At 30.3% G+C, this 18,389-nt stretch overlaps 1 protein-coding gene across 1 annotated transcript; it reads right to left on the reverse strand.

The window, feature by feature from the left end:
* Nucleotides 1-8,209: 8,209 nt before the first annotated feature.
* On the reverse strand, nucleotides 8,210-11,392 carry LOC111027520 (general transcription factor II-I repeat domain-containing protein 2A-like). The gene is made up of 3 exons (XM_022305920.1): nucleotides 10,263-11,392; nucleotides 9,248-9,686; nucleotides 8,210-8,269 (listed from the first exon to the last, which is right to left on the reverse strand). Exons 1-3 carry the CDS (start codon nucleotides 11,390-11,392, stop codon nucleotides 8,210-8,212), a joined length of 1,629 nt encoding a protein of 542 aa, XP_022161612.1.
* Nucleotides 11,393-18,389: the final 6,997 nt, after the last annotated feature.

The following is an 18,389-nucleotide window of genomic DNA, read 5'->3' on the forward strand; positions in this document are numbered from 1 at the left end:
ATATAACCCACGGCATTTCGGGAATTGAACTTCAATTAGCGCGTTGTTTTGAGATAATTTCTTCACGCGTGTATCCGAACGTTCTTTGTTGTGGTTGAGAATGCAGGAAATAAAATCACCTTCAGGTAGCCTATAGGAATTTCTGTGGTTATATTGAACTATACCAAATTCTAATCAATATAATATTGGTAGGTAGCATGTACTATGTACCTATTATATAATATAAGTATAGGATCGGAGGTGAATATTATTGGGCGTTTTTCATTATCTCCGAAATTCGTTAAAAAACCGTTTAGTCGATTTAGAAGTCCTTGAACTTTCTGGAACAAGCCCGAACTGCAGCTGAGGTTAAATATACATTTTACTTAAATTTAAGGCAAAATGGATCTAACGCTGATTACGATTAAGGTCCATGCCATGCAAATATGCGATAGGTGTACACTTAAAGTATGTAAATCCGTATGAAACATGTTTAACGATATACCTACATGGCTACATAATATTATACATATGATATTAAAACCATTAATAAGAAATATTATGCAGTAACTTATATTGTTTTAAGTTTTGACAGTGTTCAAACCATGTTACTGGTGAATGGTGTTTTATATAATATTATTTCGTATTGAATTGATATATCATTTATGAGTGTGATTCGTTACTCCTTTGAAAAGTAAATTGTGTTTAAAAAGAAAAATAGGTATAGGTACCGTTTAAAAACCGCAGTTAATGGTCTGCAGTTGTGCGCTTACAGTCAGAAATAAATAACGAAAAGGAGATGTCGTAGAGAGATAATTATATATAATAATAATTACTATTATTTTATAATTAGACATTTAATTCGTTGTTGTTTTAAATTTATGCACCGTCGTTCTTAATATAATATGTTAGAATTTCTGCGATTTATAAAAAACGGATAAATGTGGGAGTGACATGTACATATATTTTAGCATAGATTAATTTTGAAGATTACAATTTTAGATCAAATAATTGTATGCCTGTCAAGAGAACTCCTCCGTATTTAGCTTGTATAGATATTTCATAGAAGATTAAGTTACTATTATTATAGTACGTTGTTTGTTGAGAAATAATTCATAATATGTAAAATACACAAGTCCTTTCAGAATTCAGCACGACGTAAAGTGGACTTTTAAATTCTATTTAAACTTTGTACTTCCTCTGAGTAGGATTTATCACATTGTACTGTTTTTAAAACATTTTATGTTGTGATATTAAATAATAAATATTCATATTATATTAAGCATATTTAACATTTTGATTTTTTTCTATTGCGCCGAATGTGCTCATTTATAATTAGGAAACGGATGTTAATGTCATAAAAAATAAGAAAAATGTTCTAAAAAAAATACGACTCAATGCCGGCTTTATTATCTAAAAAGTACCCTAAAACTTTTAAAAAACGCGATTTTGAACATATTTCTGTATGCATAATATGTATAATATATTAACATTATTATTACAACTTATTACATTTTATTCTTACCTATTCCGATTTAATTTCTTACTTTTTCAATAATACCGATTGCATCAGCCAACAATAATTTAGATGTTTCTAAAGTAGTTATATATTTCGGTAAATTACAATAGTTTCCTTTTATAAACGCTAAGTTTAATTCCAAACTATTATCGGACAATGTACATTGTACATTTAATGTAAAATTTTGAAACTTTTATAATTCCAAGTAACAAATATGTATAAAAATGACTTAAAAACATAAAAAAGCACTAAAAATGTCAAAAAATTCTTAAAAATGCGAAATAAAAGTTACAGTTTTTAATTCCTTGATGTACGAAATGAACTTAGTGATTGGAAAGCAATGTTTTCGGACATTCGGAATAAAATGCAATTTGCTTTGAAATCCGTTACCTATTTATAATTATTAGATTGTTAAAAATCAAGTTTTTATACCTAATTAGCCGTGTATGTTATATCTATAAAAATAAATACAAATGTGAAAACTGAGCATATTATGTAATTAGTGTCATTATATGATTTCAAAATTAATACCTACCTACTAGGCATGTAAAAGGTTTTACCAAAAATGCATTTAAGTATCTTTCCAATAACTTTATTTATTTATTTACTTATGGAATATACGGGCATGAGCTCTTTTGGCAAAGTAATAGTAATTTAAGTACAGTGAAAAAATAAAAATATTATTAACAATAATATATGAAATGAATAATCTTATAATTTTCAAAAAAAGACTCCAGAAATAAGGGATCTGTACAACACAGTTCATTAAATATTTGTAAGTTGGTGTGACGTAGTGCATATAATTTAACAAATCGTTCACTTAGCTAATTGTACAACTTGATACTTTGTAATTAACTGTATACTAAACTAACTTGTATAAAATATTCATATCTAATTTCGTACTATAATATTATGTAAATTCAACTATTTAAAAATGTATATTATTTTTATATTTTATTAATTTATTTAGTATATAACTTTTGAATGAATACATCATCTATAATATTAATAAGTATACTTATTATAATAACCTATGATTCTATCTAATTATGTAACAACTTATAGCACTAAAATAGGTACCAAATTCTACCCATTAATATCGAAAATTTTAAACCATTGTACCTACATTTGTAATAATTTACAAACATTGCAATCTCCAATAATTGTAGTCTGTGCCCGCTGGATACACAATATAATGTTTATTAATTATTAAAATATAGCAAATCATACCTAGTACAACAACAATGAAATAATATAACAAAATCGTGTACAATTATTTTCATTTAAACCTATAATAAATAAATAATAAATACGTCCACATTAGTATATAACTAACTATAAACGCTATATTATATATTGGCTATAAGCTATATTTCAGCGTACCAAGTGCAGCAGGTAAAACTGAAATGTTTTTGTTTTACAATTATTATGTTTATGTTATTGATTATAAGTTATAACATTAACATTAACATCCCATAAATCAACAGGTAGTCCAATATAAAAAACACTGTTACAATAAACGATATCGATTGTGGAATCGACCATAAACAACCAAGGTGCGATAAATATTATAAATTATAAATATTATCGTTATTTTTGTAGAACAAATTTTCTGCATATTAAAATATTGTGCAATGCCTTATTGCTAAATACAGTTGGTATATTCAAAAGTATATTATTTAAAAATTAAAATACCTTGGGGGTTAAAAGCATAATAATAAACACAATGGTGAGGACTGAGGACACCCTTTTCTGTTACGTATTTGAGTGTAAGACATTGTAGTTATATATAACGTCCTTGACAACACTATTTACTTTGTTTATATAGATCTAAAATACATAATAATACAATATATAATATGCTTATTGCACGCTCTATAGGTATGATAAACATATTATTATGTATGCATATTATATATATTATCTTAAAATGTGTTAGCAGTTAAGTTAATATACAATGCGTATTATATAATATATTATGTGAATAAAATTTAGCCTGAAAAAAATGTGTTTAGTTATGATTTTTAGTAAACCTAAATTTGTAGTTAATTTATATAGGTACATCACAAGTAAATCCACTCACAGATATCGAGAAATATTATATTTTATTTAAATATTATAATATATTATATTAACACTCGTATAGTCATACATCAGAAATAATATTCCAAAACCGTGACCAGATAAAACATAGTACATTATGGTTCATTGAGAGTACTTGTTAAAATGTCGTTGGTAACTAACCTAATTAAAACTATAAAAAAAGTTGTAGCTTAGTACCCAGTGTGCCCATTAAATCAAAACCATTGGTATACCAACACGGCATCGGAGCGTATACCTACTTAAAATCCACAACTATCGCGAAAGAAAAATAAAATATATAAAACAATAATAAATTCTGGGTGAAGGAAACGCGTGTTTAACTGTAGTAACTTACATCGCAAATGTGTATTTAATTTATTAAGCATTTACGACTTGATGTATTTCTTAATTTGCTCACCCCGCTTTAGTGAATCACGTTGACTTTATGATGATTTAAGGTACGGTTTCGTATCGTTATGATTAGTATTTGAATTTTATTTGGGTCAAGTACGTACTATTATATTTGTTTTACGCAATTTGTTGTCGTTCAAATCCATCAATTGTACCGTAAACTATACGCACGCGTCCTATTTATTGCCTATACCTTTACCTACATAATGTATTTGTTATTGTTGAAAATATATTATTAATACGAAATTATTCCATCTCTACCGCATAAATCACAATAATGAGTTTTATATTTTAATAATCAGCTTAAACATTATTCAATATTTACAGAAATAATAAAGTTTTTTTTTATTGAATATTTGGTACAATAAATGTCAGTGAAATATTGAAATATGTATTTACGTAATATTTACGAGTTGTGCAGTTGACGTATTTAGGATTTTGTGACTACTATATCTTGGGCTATACATTCTTATCATAACGCTGTTGTACTTTATTTTTATCTCTCCTCCAATGACCCAAAAAATGTATCTTATTTTAATAAATTAATATTCATTTATTTATATGTTTTAAATAACCTGCAAGTATTACAAATTTAATTTATACGGTTTTTATTGTTTTTATTTTTAAATGAATTGCATATGGATAGGTTAGGTATAACTAAATTATAACTTATGTATAACTTGATTGAGCGAGTTATAAAATTGTGTGAAATATTAAAATTTAAAAATGCTCATAATTCCTTTCAAAATTTAATTATCGAAAAATAGCTTTGTTACCTTTAGGTTTTATTATAGGTTAATTCACTCTGACATAAATTCTAACAAAGCTAAACGAACTGCTTAACTTAAATTTTGTGGGTATGTTCTTGTGTTAAGATGGTAGACAATACGACATGCAGATGTGGGTGAAACGTCCATCAAATATTATTGAAATGGGTACTTACCCATTTATTTATGAAAACAATTTATGTAAGCAACTAAAAATAGTAAACTAAGAAATACAAATAATGAAATCACAACAATTGTTCTTATATATTCTTATATAAAATGTTCTATAAAATAGATTTAACAAAATTAGAAGATACCTATACCAAGATGTATTATTTAAAATACGCTATAATTATTGTGAATGTGGCAAAAAAAAAAATTGTTTGTTATTGGCTAAATATATTTTGATCATTTAATAAAATTCATAGGATGTTTAATGTAAATTATTTAAAAAAAATATTTTTAAAACATATTGAAAATTATAACATAATATATGTGCTGTGTGGGTGGTTATAGAAAATAAAACAGCTATAATTCGTGATGACGATTAATAAATCATTAAATCCTATGAAGATAATATTTCTACAGAAGGCCGGGATTTATTTTAAATAACCTTGTACTTGTCTTTCGGTCAATTGTTATATGATATCATGTCTCATGTAGTCTTGTCTTAGGGTAGGCAAACCTAAAAATTTGTACGTATACCTACATTCTACTAATACTTAACTTAGCATAAGAAAAAAACATCATTCATCACACAGCTTTGGAATTTAATATTTTGCAATTATTTACGAATCTTGTTTTATAATTTTTCCCCCACTTATCTTTTTTATCAGTTAACACAAACATAAATCATTCAAATTTTAAACGCACACGACTACAAATGTATTATTGCATGAAACACGCACTGCAGATACGTCGTATATGGGTGTCTGGCAGTCTGTTTATCCGGGATAAAAAGCTTCAAAACAGATGAACATATTTTGACTGGGTTTTTGAGGGTATTATATGATATATGTATTTCAACTGAAGTAAAACGGAAAACAGTAGATTGATAGAATAATTTTGACTCTGCTGATTCAGGTAATATACAGCTAGTAATTTATAATACACACTCACGCAAGTTTAATAACTAGTTAGTCTAATATGCAACGTACTTACACGCCTATTTAATGAACGATAGTAATATTAAGCATTATAATATTAATATGTGGAACACCGATTATTATTATAATTATTTTTATTTCAAATTGCAGTTTAACAACTCTATACATAGCTGCTGTAGGAGATGACGGTCGATATAAAAACACGACACTGGGTCACAAAATTGTGTGTTTCGGGGTTCACTATACGTTTTAAGGTTAAGCGCTGGTATACTTACATCGCGATAAAAAAAATAATATAAAAATGCGTTTAACCGGTACGGTTGGAAATAGATAACGAAAACCGTCCTCGGCGATGTACGAAACGGTCCAGCGAACGGCGCAGTGCATAATAATAATATAATATATTATGAGTAAATAGCAGGTAGGATAGTTGTTGCATCGTCGTCGCATAGATATGTCTGCGCGGTGAGGAATAAAAACGCGGATCCGGTAACAAATCATTCCCGGGGTATATAAGTTTCGTTTTGGCAGTAATAATAATTTTTTAAAGTTTAATTATACGAGAAAAAAATATGGTAATTCATTAACCACGGTATGCGATGATTTTTTTACGACGGGTAATTCGATATTCACACTCTGGCGCGGGACAAAGTCTACATACACTCGGCTCATTAACCATAATATAATAATATATAATATTATTATGGTTATTCCGAGTCTTAACGTTCTTGCCGCGGACAAGCGGTTTTTTTATATACCTACCGATGTTATCATCGGACCGCAGAACGTTGAATGATATAGTATAATATGCAAAGCTAACACTGTCAGACATCCCACTGGGTTTCTAGACGATTTGGGTCAACGAGTGGCGGCGGTGTTGGGTACCTCACATGCATTGCGTTTAATAGCAATTGCTTGGTTTTAAGAGAAATAAACGATTTCCCGAATGTGTAAATAGTTAAACTATTGCGGGGTAATAAAGGTAGGTATTTTGTATTATATTTATGTACATTATACGTATTATAGATTTAATATATGGTGTAGGTACTAAGGTACCTATATCAACACTCAACTTTCCTTAAAACACGTATTTCAAGGCACCGAATACAATGGTGAAATTAGACGCGTACCAATATTATACAGGTGTTGTAGTTCTTACTCCATTGTACAAACGCCTTGATATTTTAATTTCACCGATTTATTATTATAATTATTATTATTATCAACACAGCCGCATTTACGCTAGCGATTTTTGGGGACAGAATACTTCCTAATGATGTATTAAAAAAAAAATAAATAAATAAGTAGCTATTTACTAACGTCGAGTGAAAGAGAAATTTGACTTTTTTTTCATTGTCACTTTAAAAATGATCATGATTGTCAAATTCTAATTTCACCATCGTATATTCAGTAGGTAGTAGACGTTAATAAGAGGTATAGGTGTCTTAAAAATAATAAAATTTCAAAAACAAACAAAAATACTAAGTGGGTCAATCCAAAGTTCCCACGTTTAAACAATTGTTAGGTATATTTAATTGTATTCAGCGAAATTAACCATGAATAATAAAATACTCTTGTTTTTAATGAAACCCAATTAAAATATTTCGAACGTTGGTTTTAAATTAAACTTTTTTTTTAAATGCGTAGGCATGATTGGCGGGTAATCCTTGTGTACATCTAAAATAATCACAATAACGTACAATACAAAATTAAACACTTGTCGAACAAACATTTTAACCAACATAATTTGTATTAATACATCTCTGATTTATTATATTATACCTAGATTTTATTAATTATTTGCTTAATCGATTAAGGAATTTAAGTTAAATCCAGTAAAAGGAAAATATAACCCAAGAAAAATATGATTAAGTAATAATATGTGGTATGATAATATAGTATTAAAAATTGATTTATTACAATTAATTTTTGTTTTTAGTTATTATTAATTTTAAAGTTTATTGATATTTGTTTTTAATATGACCTACCTGTTTACTTATTAAATTATATTCAACAATTATTTGCTAATATGTATTCACTAATATTATTGTTATTAGTTATTACTTGATTATTATAGTTGTTATGTTGGCTATTGCAGACTATTACATGGATTGAGTCCCAAAAGAATAAAACGTATTATTATACTCACTCATAATATTTTAAATTCTATAAAATTGTACAAACACCGGTGTGGTACACCTAGCGCCAAAGCTCTGTGCCATATTGTATTTCGCTCAACGGTGTAACATATACATATAAGGATAATGTTATCAATGTGGTTTAGTCTAGTGGTGAATAATATTACTATAGAACAATAATAACAATATAATACAATACAAACTGTATTACAAAATAACAATAAACTCAACATACACCAACATACACAAGCAAACAATTTCACTTAACTAAAGGAAAATAAAATATTAATACTGACTGTACATTTACACTTTAACGAATTGTCTTTTTTAAATTCTATAATTACAATTATTTTTATAATTCATTAAAAAATTAAGGAATCAACTGTTCTAATGTAAAACGTGGATATTTGGTAAGAATACGACTGTAGTAGTAAATGTAAACGACTTATAAAAATATTTATGAATACAAATTATTAATTAATAACCATTTTTTTGATAAAATTGATATGAATTGAGACCCTTAATTATATTACTTACTGCACATCCATGTATAGCTACGTTATTTTTAATCTTGAACAGCGAGCGTGCTTGTGATTTTTAGTCTGGAAATAAAATATTGGAAGGGCATTGTGATTTAAAATTTTATTTATACTGGCTGTAAGTGAAACTCGGAGGCTGGTGTAACTCTCTAAGAGTGGGTACCGATGGTGGAGACGACGTCGTCTGAGAAGGTGACAAGATTATATGGTAAAAGGTTTGTGATAAGGCTTGGCGTTTTGAGGGTAACGTTTCGAAGACGGGAATGTTTGAATGTCGATTTTGAGCATCTAGAAATCTGTCAAGGTCGTGGAAATCGGTGATTGAACGGGATCGGTAGTTGATACCATACACCAGGGGTCGGCAATTAATTTATATGGAGGGCCAGATATTTAAAAAATAAAAATTTCGAGGGCCAAAAAAATCTTAAACATAATTTTATCATTAATGTATTTATTTTTGTATTAAAAACACATTTTAAGATACAGTATTTAATATTTAATTATTTATAAAGTAATAATACATTCATACTAATAATAACAAAGTTTAATGAGAAAAATGACATTTATTTTCTTGAGCTAATTTTTTAAAATCTGGTACTCTTGGAGAACAACTGATGCGTAAAGTGTTTTCAAGGTGGTGATCTGTTAATCTTGAACGGTATCGGTTTTTTAAAAACGTCATTTTTGAAAACGAAGTTTCACATACATAAGTGGAGCCAAACATAGTAGCTAATTTTATGGCAAGGGTATTACAGTTCATGTATTTATCCAAGACATGTTTTATCCAAAAATCTTCAGTAGACGAAGTCTTATTCATTTGCAATGAGATATCTTCTTGCAAATCAATAATTTCCATTTGAAGTGAAGATTTTGGAAGTCTGAATAATTTTGTAGCAACGTCAATCCATTCTCCAGTCGGAGAAACTTCAAACGGACTTTTTAAAAATTGAGACAGTTTTCCAATTTCTGCAAAGTCTTTGAATCTCTTACCAAATTCTTCACGAAGGTCCGACAAAAAACTTAAAAACATACTGCAGTCTATGTCGGAATTCTTTTTATATTCAAGGATTGTTGGAAAATGAATAAAATCTTGATTTTTTATATCTTCTTCAAAGATTTCAAGTTTTCGCCGGAAAGCAGATACACTTGATATCAGATCACAAATTAACTTATTATGTCCTTGTAACTCAGTATTAAGGGGACGCTACACCCGCATGTGTTGTCTCCGTCTTACAAACGTAGAACATAGCAAAAACATATTTTGCTCGGGAAAGAACCGAGAAAGCTACAGTCATAATTAAGAAACGAAATTTTCACCACATAAAAAGGAGAACTTTGGCTGTGCAATATCGTTTTTATTTTTTCGATATCACTTATATGAAAAAAGTTATTATTGTTTCAAAATACATTTGTTTTTGTATTTTTCAAACTTGAATAACTTTTTTTGTACTTCCGATATCGAAAATATAAAAACGACATTGCACAGCCAACGTTCTCCTTTTTATGTGGTGAAAATTTCGTTTCTTAATTATGACTGTAGCTTTCTCGGTTCTTTCCCGCGCAAAATATGTTTTTGCTATGTTCTACGTTTGTAAGACGGAGACAACACATGCGGGTGTAGCGTCCCCTTAAGTACATTTAAATATGTAAGAATGTCTTTTAAAAATGCCACAGATAGGCCAGATAGCATATTGCTCTCGTTTGTTAAGAATTTATGATACTGCTTTGATTCTTGTGAATCCAAGTTTATCAAGAACGTGATTACTTCTTCTTTTATACTCCAAAAACGTTCGATCACTTTGCCTTTACTTAACCAACGGATATTGTTATGTTGAAGTAAATCCGAATACACTGAATCACATTCAAATAAAAAATCTTTAAACTGCCTGTGCTGAAGAGCAGATCGGGACCTCAAAAAATTAATCAACTTGATCATTATGTCCATTACTTCCTTCAGCGTTGTACTAAGTTTGCCACACAGGGATGTTTGATGAATTATACATTGATATGAAAGTATTTCAGCATTCTTATCCTTGATTCTCTTAACAAATCCTTTTTCTTTACCAATCATTGCTGGGGCGCCATCGGTTGAAATAGACACAATTTTATCATAACTAATATTTGATTTAGTCATGAAGTCGTCAAAAGTTTTAAACAAATCTTCTCCACGAGTCTTGTATTTCAATGGCAATAATGCTAACAATTCGTCTCTGAACACTTTACTTTCAACGTCTAAAAAACGCACGAAAATTGACATCTGCTCAGAATCAACAATATCACATGACTCATCAATTGCAATAGCGTAGCAAGGAGCCATCTGTAAAATGTGAATTAAATTATTTTTGTTGTCATCGGCCAATAGTTCTGTTCTTCTTGTATTGCTTCTTGCTGATAGAGGAATATTTTGAATAGCATTAATTATGTCCTTTTTCTCTTCAAAAAGTGCAGTGGCTACTTCCAACATACACTCTTTTACAATTTCTGAGTCTGTAAATGGCTTTTGGTGCTTATTTAACGTCCAGCAAACACGCAATGCTGCTTCTATTGACTTTTCTTGCCCACTCATACTCTTTACTAACATAGTCGTACTATTTTTATAAGACAAGAGATACGCTTGGAGCTTATCTTTACGCGCTGCACTGTCAAGAGGAAATTTTTTTTCAAAATCTTTATGCATTGTATCATAATGACGCTTTAAATTAGCACATTTAACGACAGCAACTGTACTGTTGCATATGAGACAAACTGGAACGGCTCCAGCTCTTACTGGAAGTGTAAAAAAATATTGTTCGGTCCACTCAGCCAGGAACTTTCTGTTTTCATTGTCAACTTTACGTTTTTTGGAAAACATACTCGATTGCACACGAATAATATTTATAAATTAATAAGTTATAACACTACAGACGCGACGGACTACGAACAACAAACGCAACGCAACGATTAAATTGAACTAAATAATATTATTAAGTGTTTCAAGAAGTAGGTTCAATGTATGGTGTTCTGTTATCGTGACTATTATTATAAACAGCTTTATACGATGAACGCTATCGTAATTTCCTAATAAATCATAAAAATAGATCGCCTCTGAAATCTGAATACTGTATTTTACACACACACGCGAATGCAAGCGACTCGGCCCGCAGCCGTGACTGCGGCACGTTCAACAACAACACAGATAATGATTAACCGTTATTATTGTCTCAGCGCCTCATGAAATCGATTTCAATATTAGTTTAATTTTTGTTATGAAGGGTAGGGGGAGTGATGCATAGGATATATAGGAAAATTAAGAAAATTTTTGGCGGTCCATATTTTTTTCTTTCGCGGGCCGGATATGGCCCGCGGGCCGCCTATTGCCGACCCCTGAATGGCTTTAAACCTTTTACTCGTAGACCAGCTCATTCTATACCAAAAATATTTATTGATAGCCGCATGTCGACAAAGCGCAGTGATGCAACCGGTTTAGTGTACATATTATATTATATTTATATACTTACAGTTAATGTAAACTGATTTGTGAGCCAGTAGCTGTATTATTTGTATAGCTACTGACTTTCCAATTAATTCACTGAGTATACAAATATTGTTTGTATATTTTATACCGTATCAAGGTAACCAGTAACCGAAAAGCGGCCACCAGCTATCCCGACACGGTGGCATCGATAAGAGAGCCGGTCTATTATAGTAAAACGTCTATAGTTGATAAGATCCAGACTCGTGTTTTTAAGAAAGTCGATAAGCGTAAAACTGATAGGTAACTGTTTTGACTTTTGAGTGTTTAGTAATAGTCAGTTGACGTTACGATCGTTAGAGATCGCGACTTTGGTATCACTGATTCGGTGGTATGACGTTTTTTTTTGAACGTCTTAGGTTTGGAGACGGTCTAGTATTGTGTTTTATGAAAGTCAAGGAGTCTTGATGTCAATGTTAGGCTAGAGAAACGGACAATTTCGAAAGCTGAGCTTGAGTTAGCATAAGGTGTAAATAGTCTATTAATCTGGCTAACAGTCGTCAAATTTTGGATTGCCACGACTGTCATAAATTCATAATATATAGTGTGACCAATATAAACGCCTCGTCAAAATGAAAGTCAAAAATCGTAAGATCGAATACCGCAAGCCGTTATATTATATTATTATGGAATATTAAGTATGTTAATTTGTTAATATAATTAATTTATCAGCCACTACACTAACACACTGTTATTTTTGTCAATTTCATTACGGCCTCTGGACTTTGGTCACCTGCCTTTTGACTCTTGTTGCCGCTGTACACAAATAAACTACAACAGACTTTAAACATTATCCAACGGTAAACAGTTATTTCGCCGAACACTGACGAGCGGTTAACACGCAGGTATCAGGTATGCATTTCAGTCTTATTATATTATATAGTTGATTATTATTTTTATGTATTTATAATTAATTGTTTTTCAACTCGTTCACCGCAGATCGTATTTATTAATTACTATAATGTATATTATAATAACACATGATATAATATTAAAATCGGGCTTAATATACATCAAATTAGATTTTTGTGTGCACCATATACTTTCTGTTGAATGAATTAAATATTTTACCATACCATATACATTTTGCACAAACCGTTTATTATTAAAGCCAGTATACGTATATACGAGCGTACGACGCTGGTTTCAGCGATACTTAACAATTTCGCGCTATTTAAAGTTTACTGTTAAGTAGGCACTTACCACTTATTATCGTAATTTCAGTATCTATTTTTAGTTTCACCCAACAAGACAAGTGTGCTTGGTAATTGGAATAGGTACGTTGTGAGTATATACTTATTAAAGATCCTGTGTTTGCGATGTTATTATATTAAATTATGTTATACGAGTACGACACGTTTACGATCAGTTTTATAATATGGTTAGTTTATATTATTGGTAGTTCCTCTTTCGTGGGCATGTGTTAGGAAAACCTTAACTCCACCATTCCCCCTCCATTTTTATTACATTGCATTCGTATAGAATGATCCTAAAACTCCTCGCTACCTAGAGTTAATTATATTCATACGGCGCTGAGAAAAGTATTCGGTGTAATTTATCGATAAACCAACGATCAATGTCTATAATAAGTAATCACCGGATTACGACGATCGTTGGTAAGCTTATATTTTTTTAACACTCGTAAAACGTTTGTCTGGTCATTATAAAAATTTAGATTTTCCGTCTAAATACTATTAGTGCATTACCATATAGAGGTTCATCATAAATTTCACTTTCTTGGTTACTTCCAGTTATTGTGTAGGACGTATAGGTATCAGCTGTTTATAATGAATAATGATACATAATTTGTACGGGTTTACCTACATTATTTTTGTATGGATATTGGATAAATTTTTAGATCTTGAGCTAAGCAATGAATGTATTGGTATACAATGAAGTGTGCTTTTTTTATTTAGTGTTTTTGAGAGTGCAATATCCATAGTTGGTACTGTTTGTCTAAAGAAGAAATATCATATTATTATTGAAAATAATCGGGAAAACTAAAAATAATGACGGAAAAAGTCAATATTTATCCAAAACATTTTTAAAATCTCATTGAGTACATTGGCCTCCAGGCACCTCTGCTTAGTATAATAGGTAGGTACTGTTATTTATAATCAATAAATAATAATACTTCCTATAGAAGCAAGGACTTTAATTATTTTCAAAACATTCTGATAAGTGCGGCAAATATTTTTTTTGAACCTAGACGATATAATGATTATTATTCGTGAAATTATTACAAATATTATACAATAACGTAAAATTAAAAATAAAAATCATCACAAAAATTCACTAATAGGACTGCAATGACTTGTAATTTTCGTCCGTCTCTTGTCTTGTCTATCATAGTATCGTGTATCTACAATGTACAACACATATACTGTGTAGTGTGTACCTATTACTTATAGTATAAATAATTAAGTGACAGTTCTATTCAACGCTGAACAGCTAACAGTATTATCTATAGATATTTCAACATTTTGCTTTACATAATTTTCTTGATTTTATGAACTATAATTATTTATTTGCCATAATCTATAACTCGACCCCGACGATAATTTCACCTGCTTTATTTTTGTACCTAATCAATAATTTTTAAAAATGTTACATTAATGTTGTTATTCCTATAACTTATAAGATGATGAATATTTTGATCAAATTTAGTCAATAGTGTAGATTCGTTAGAAAATCGTAAAATTAAATAATGCATTTTTTTTTTACTTACCGTAGCTATTGTTCGATGAAAATATTCGAAGTAATATTACAATTTTAAGACATCTACGTCCCACATTTTAAAGTAATTGTTTTAAGTATTTTGTCTTTTTTTAGATTTTCTGAATATAGTGTATTTTATATTTATAATTTGTGCAATAGGCTACTCTTTATATAAAATAGTTGCACATAACACATAGAAGTATGCGTTAAACTGGACTCTTAAGCCTCACGATTTGTATAAGTCAGCTAAATAACTGCCGACGAAACGTTGAAATGAAGTTATTTTTATAAAGTTTGGTAGTATAAAAAAACAAAAGTATATTTATATTTTTTCCACTATTTTTGCCATATATTGTATTTTGTGGATTATGTTATCAGTACCTTGTAACTATTAAATAGTATATTTGTCTGTTTCCACCTCGAAGGCCGTTCAAAAACTCGACGTGTCTCTTAATGCACGTTAAAAATGGGCGTACGGTTCTGTATATCGGCCATGCAAGTGTAGGATAAGCTATATAGCGTGTTGTAAGCGATTCAGAAATGAAAAGACATGTTAAGGGAAAATTTCGTCGATTGTAACTATAAATTCGATGTATTTTTTTTCGTCTGCGCCCACGGTTCAAGTAAAAATGAAATACTGAACAATCTTTTAATGCGATTATCATTACCATTATTGAACGCTGTCCTAATATAATCTGGGTGGCGGATACCCGAACTCTGAACTCGAGACACAATAAGGCCGCCGCCACGTTCTGTTTTGCAATCGGTAGACTGATTGCAGTTGTAATATAATATTATACTGACTCGTTGTGCTTGCTGCAGTTTACACCGCGAGCGCGAATGGATGGCGTGATAGCAGGTCGTTTTGATAACGCTCCCGGTCCCAAGCTACTGCGTCTTTTTCTGTCCCGTCCCTCTCCTGCTAGATTTCCAGTTTTTCTATAGATAGCCAATTGTAAATGTGACCAAACTCGTCACGTTAATATTAAACTTAACGTTAAATGATCTGATGTGTGTGTGTGGGCGTGCTTGAAAAAGTGCATTAATTCTCATGTATCAGATACTGCAGTTATATTATGGGTATGTTACGTCCTGACGATTTTTTTGTTTTTGTTTTTAAATACGACAGCATGCGCCCGTTGGCCACATAATAATTGACGACCTAGGCTCAAATATAATATTATTATAGATATATATGATACACGAGTATACGATATATCCACTTATACGGCGAAACTATATATAGATAACATACAGCAAACTTATCATCAAAGTATCAAGTATATACTGTGTGTCCTTATAATAAGACTAGTTTATATAGCACAGTTTGTGCAGCAGTTTAATTTTAAATTTCAGATTTTTTTTTTCTTTATTTTCTAGGATTTTTACTCCTAATTTAACATACAACAATGACATATGTAATGTAATATTGTTTTATCTATTACTATTTTATAGTTCATCTATAAACAATGTAAGTTTTACCTAATAATAATAATAGATTTATACTTTTTAACTACCTATATAAAACAAGTCCCCATTGATTATTTTGGTTTATAACAATATGTGTTTAGTTCATTCTTCATATAATTCGATCTGATCTACAATATTTTATGCCAGTAATATTCGATACAATAAATATTGTTTTAAACTTGTAAATCGCTTATTTTTTCGCCTTGCTAAAATATCGTTAGTTATTATTTATTAATTGTTGGTTATCAGTGAAAAAGCTATGGTCCCGGCAGCCAAATCTACGATCTAGTTCGGTTAGTGGCTACTCTAGATATAATAAAATAAGTAATATATGAGTAATAATGTACATACTACATAATAATATTACACCTAGGTATAAATTATAATCCCTATTACTATACCTAAGATATTTTCTTTTGCTCGCGGATGCGCCGCTTAGGGTATTTTCTCGCATTGTACAGGTCTGCATCATCATGTTTGCACAAATTGTTTTATGACGTGTTTGTTCGGGTTGTAAATTATTATAGGTAGTTTGGTATAGGGCAGTACAAAAGAATATGAAAAAAAATGTCTCAATGGAATTTACTTGACTTTTTTTAAGGATTCAATTGTTGTTACTTATTATATTATTTTACTGGTTTGTTGCGTCGTCGTGTATAATTATATTAGTTCTGCTGTTGTAGGTATTTTGAGGTCGCTTGAAGGACGCACGTTTACTATAGGTGTCCCCGACACACCGCGCCGTGAGCCCTCTCCGGATATCAGCAGGCTTACAACGCTCACACTCTCTTTGGTTTCTGTTAATCTTCCTCCCGAAAAGTGCAACGATGTAATAATACAACGTTCTTCTCGGTTTTCTATACATACGATGTGCGTCTACCCAACGACGACTAGACGGAATCTGTTGGTATTTAGGTTGTTACTTTAATCGTAACTTACGATTTACGGGAACGAATTTAATTGTTTCACTGTCATGTTCGCGGGAGTGTATATTATAGGTACTGCTGTCTGCTGATAACTGTATATACCAATTGGAAAATATAAGTTTACAGTCTAACTAAAAATTTGTATATACTAATATTAATATCCCTACCTATACTTATATTGCCACCGGACGTTTATTTTTTAAATGATAATACTTAACTTACAACATTTTATTGAAAAAGTCACGTGTTTAACTAACAGATGCATCGTGCACATTTGCGAATATTCTTCTATGCAAAAAAAAAAAAATACTTTTATAACTTATGAAAACTGGTAGTAATTTATAAACATTCAAACATTCAGTATAGGTAGCATTTATTCTATAGAACTGCAGTCATCAATTAATTTTCGTATTATTTTATATTTACAATAAATCCAATCTGTATGTATGCAAAAATCTCAAAGGACAAGTGGAAAATTTGAAATTTAAGACTAAAAATTTTAATTTTAGTTCAAAATTATAGTTTTACCATAATATTATTATACTATCGTATTTCGTCCCCGATATTAAGATACCATATTTCACCAAACACGTGTTAAAACGTTTTCGCTTGTACAGTTCACGGTTTGGATTTGTACGGTTTGTTTTAATTCTGATAATGTATGTACACCGATGTACCTTGTTGCACGAGATTCCCAGACAGTTTTCTCGCAGACGTCTATAGTTTTCGAGTGGCCGGATTAATGCGCAGCGTGTGACGGTAAACGGCGAGAAATATATTACTTATAACTTATAAGTTATATTATATATTATATTAAACATATTATATGCCATGTAGGTACGTATACGAAATCGCATAACACGCGCATTTCACCGAACGACCGTAAATTATTTATGAACGCGTTAAAACGAAAATTACAATAACAACAACATCGCGTACACGTCGGTTAAGGCGCGTTCTCATGAGTCAAGTTTAGTTGACCGATTATAGTTGATCAACAAAAATTGAATAAAATCTGTAGTGAGAACCTTTGTTTCAATAAAATTGAACAACTAATTAGTTGATCAAAAAAAGTTTGACCCAGTCAAACTTTATCGTTCAAGTAATGAGTTGTTTTCCAATTCCTTTCAAGTTGAAACCCGTCTTGACACGTGGGAACAACCTATCACTACAGTTGATTCAAGTTGAACCTTCAGTTTGTTTTCTACCGGCAGTCACACGTG

This window comes from Myzus persicae, unplaced genomic scaffold (genome assembly GCF_001856785.1).
Source record: "Myzus persicae strain clone G006 unplaced genomic scaffold, MPER_G0061.0, whole genome shotgun sequence".
Classification (NCBI taxonomy): Eukaryota; Metazoa; Arthropoda; class Insecta; order Hemiptera; family Aphididae; genus Myzus; species Myzus persicae.

Excerpts from the sequence above, each read along its gene's own strand:
- LOC111027520 (XM_022305920.1), bottom strand. The coding sequence starts at position 11,392 with ATGTTTTCCAAAAAACGTAAAGTTGACAATGAAAACAGAAAGTTCCTG. Across the intron at positions 9,687-10,262 it reads GATTCACAAGAATCAAAGCA|TGTATCTGCTTTCCGGCGAA; the intron begins GTATCATAAATT and ends TCTGATATCAAG. Across the intron at positions 8,270-9,247 it reads CTATGTTTGGCTCCACTTAT|TTAAGTGAAATTGTTTGCTT; the intron begins GTATGTGAAACT and ends ATTTTCCTTTAG.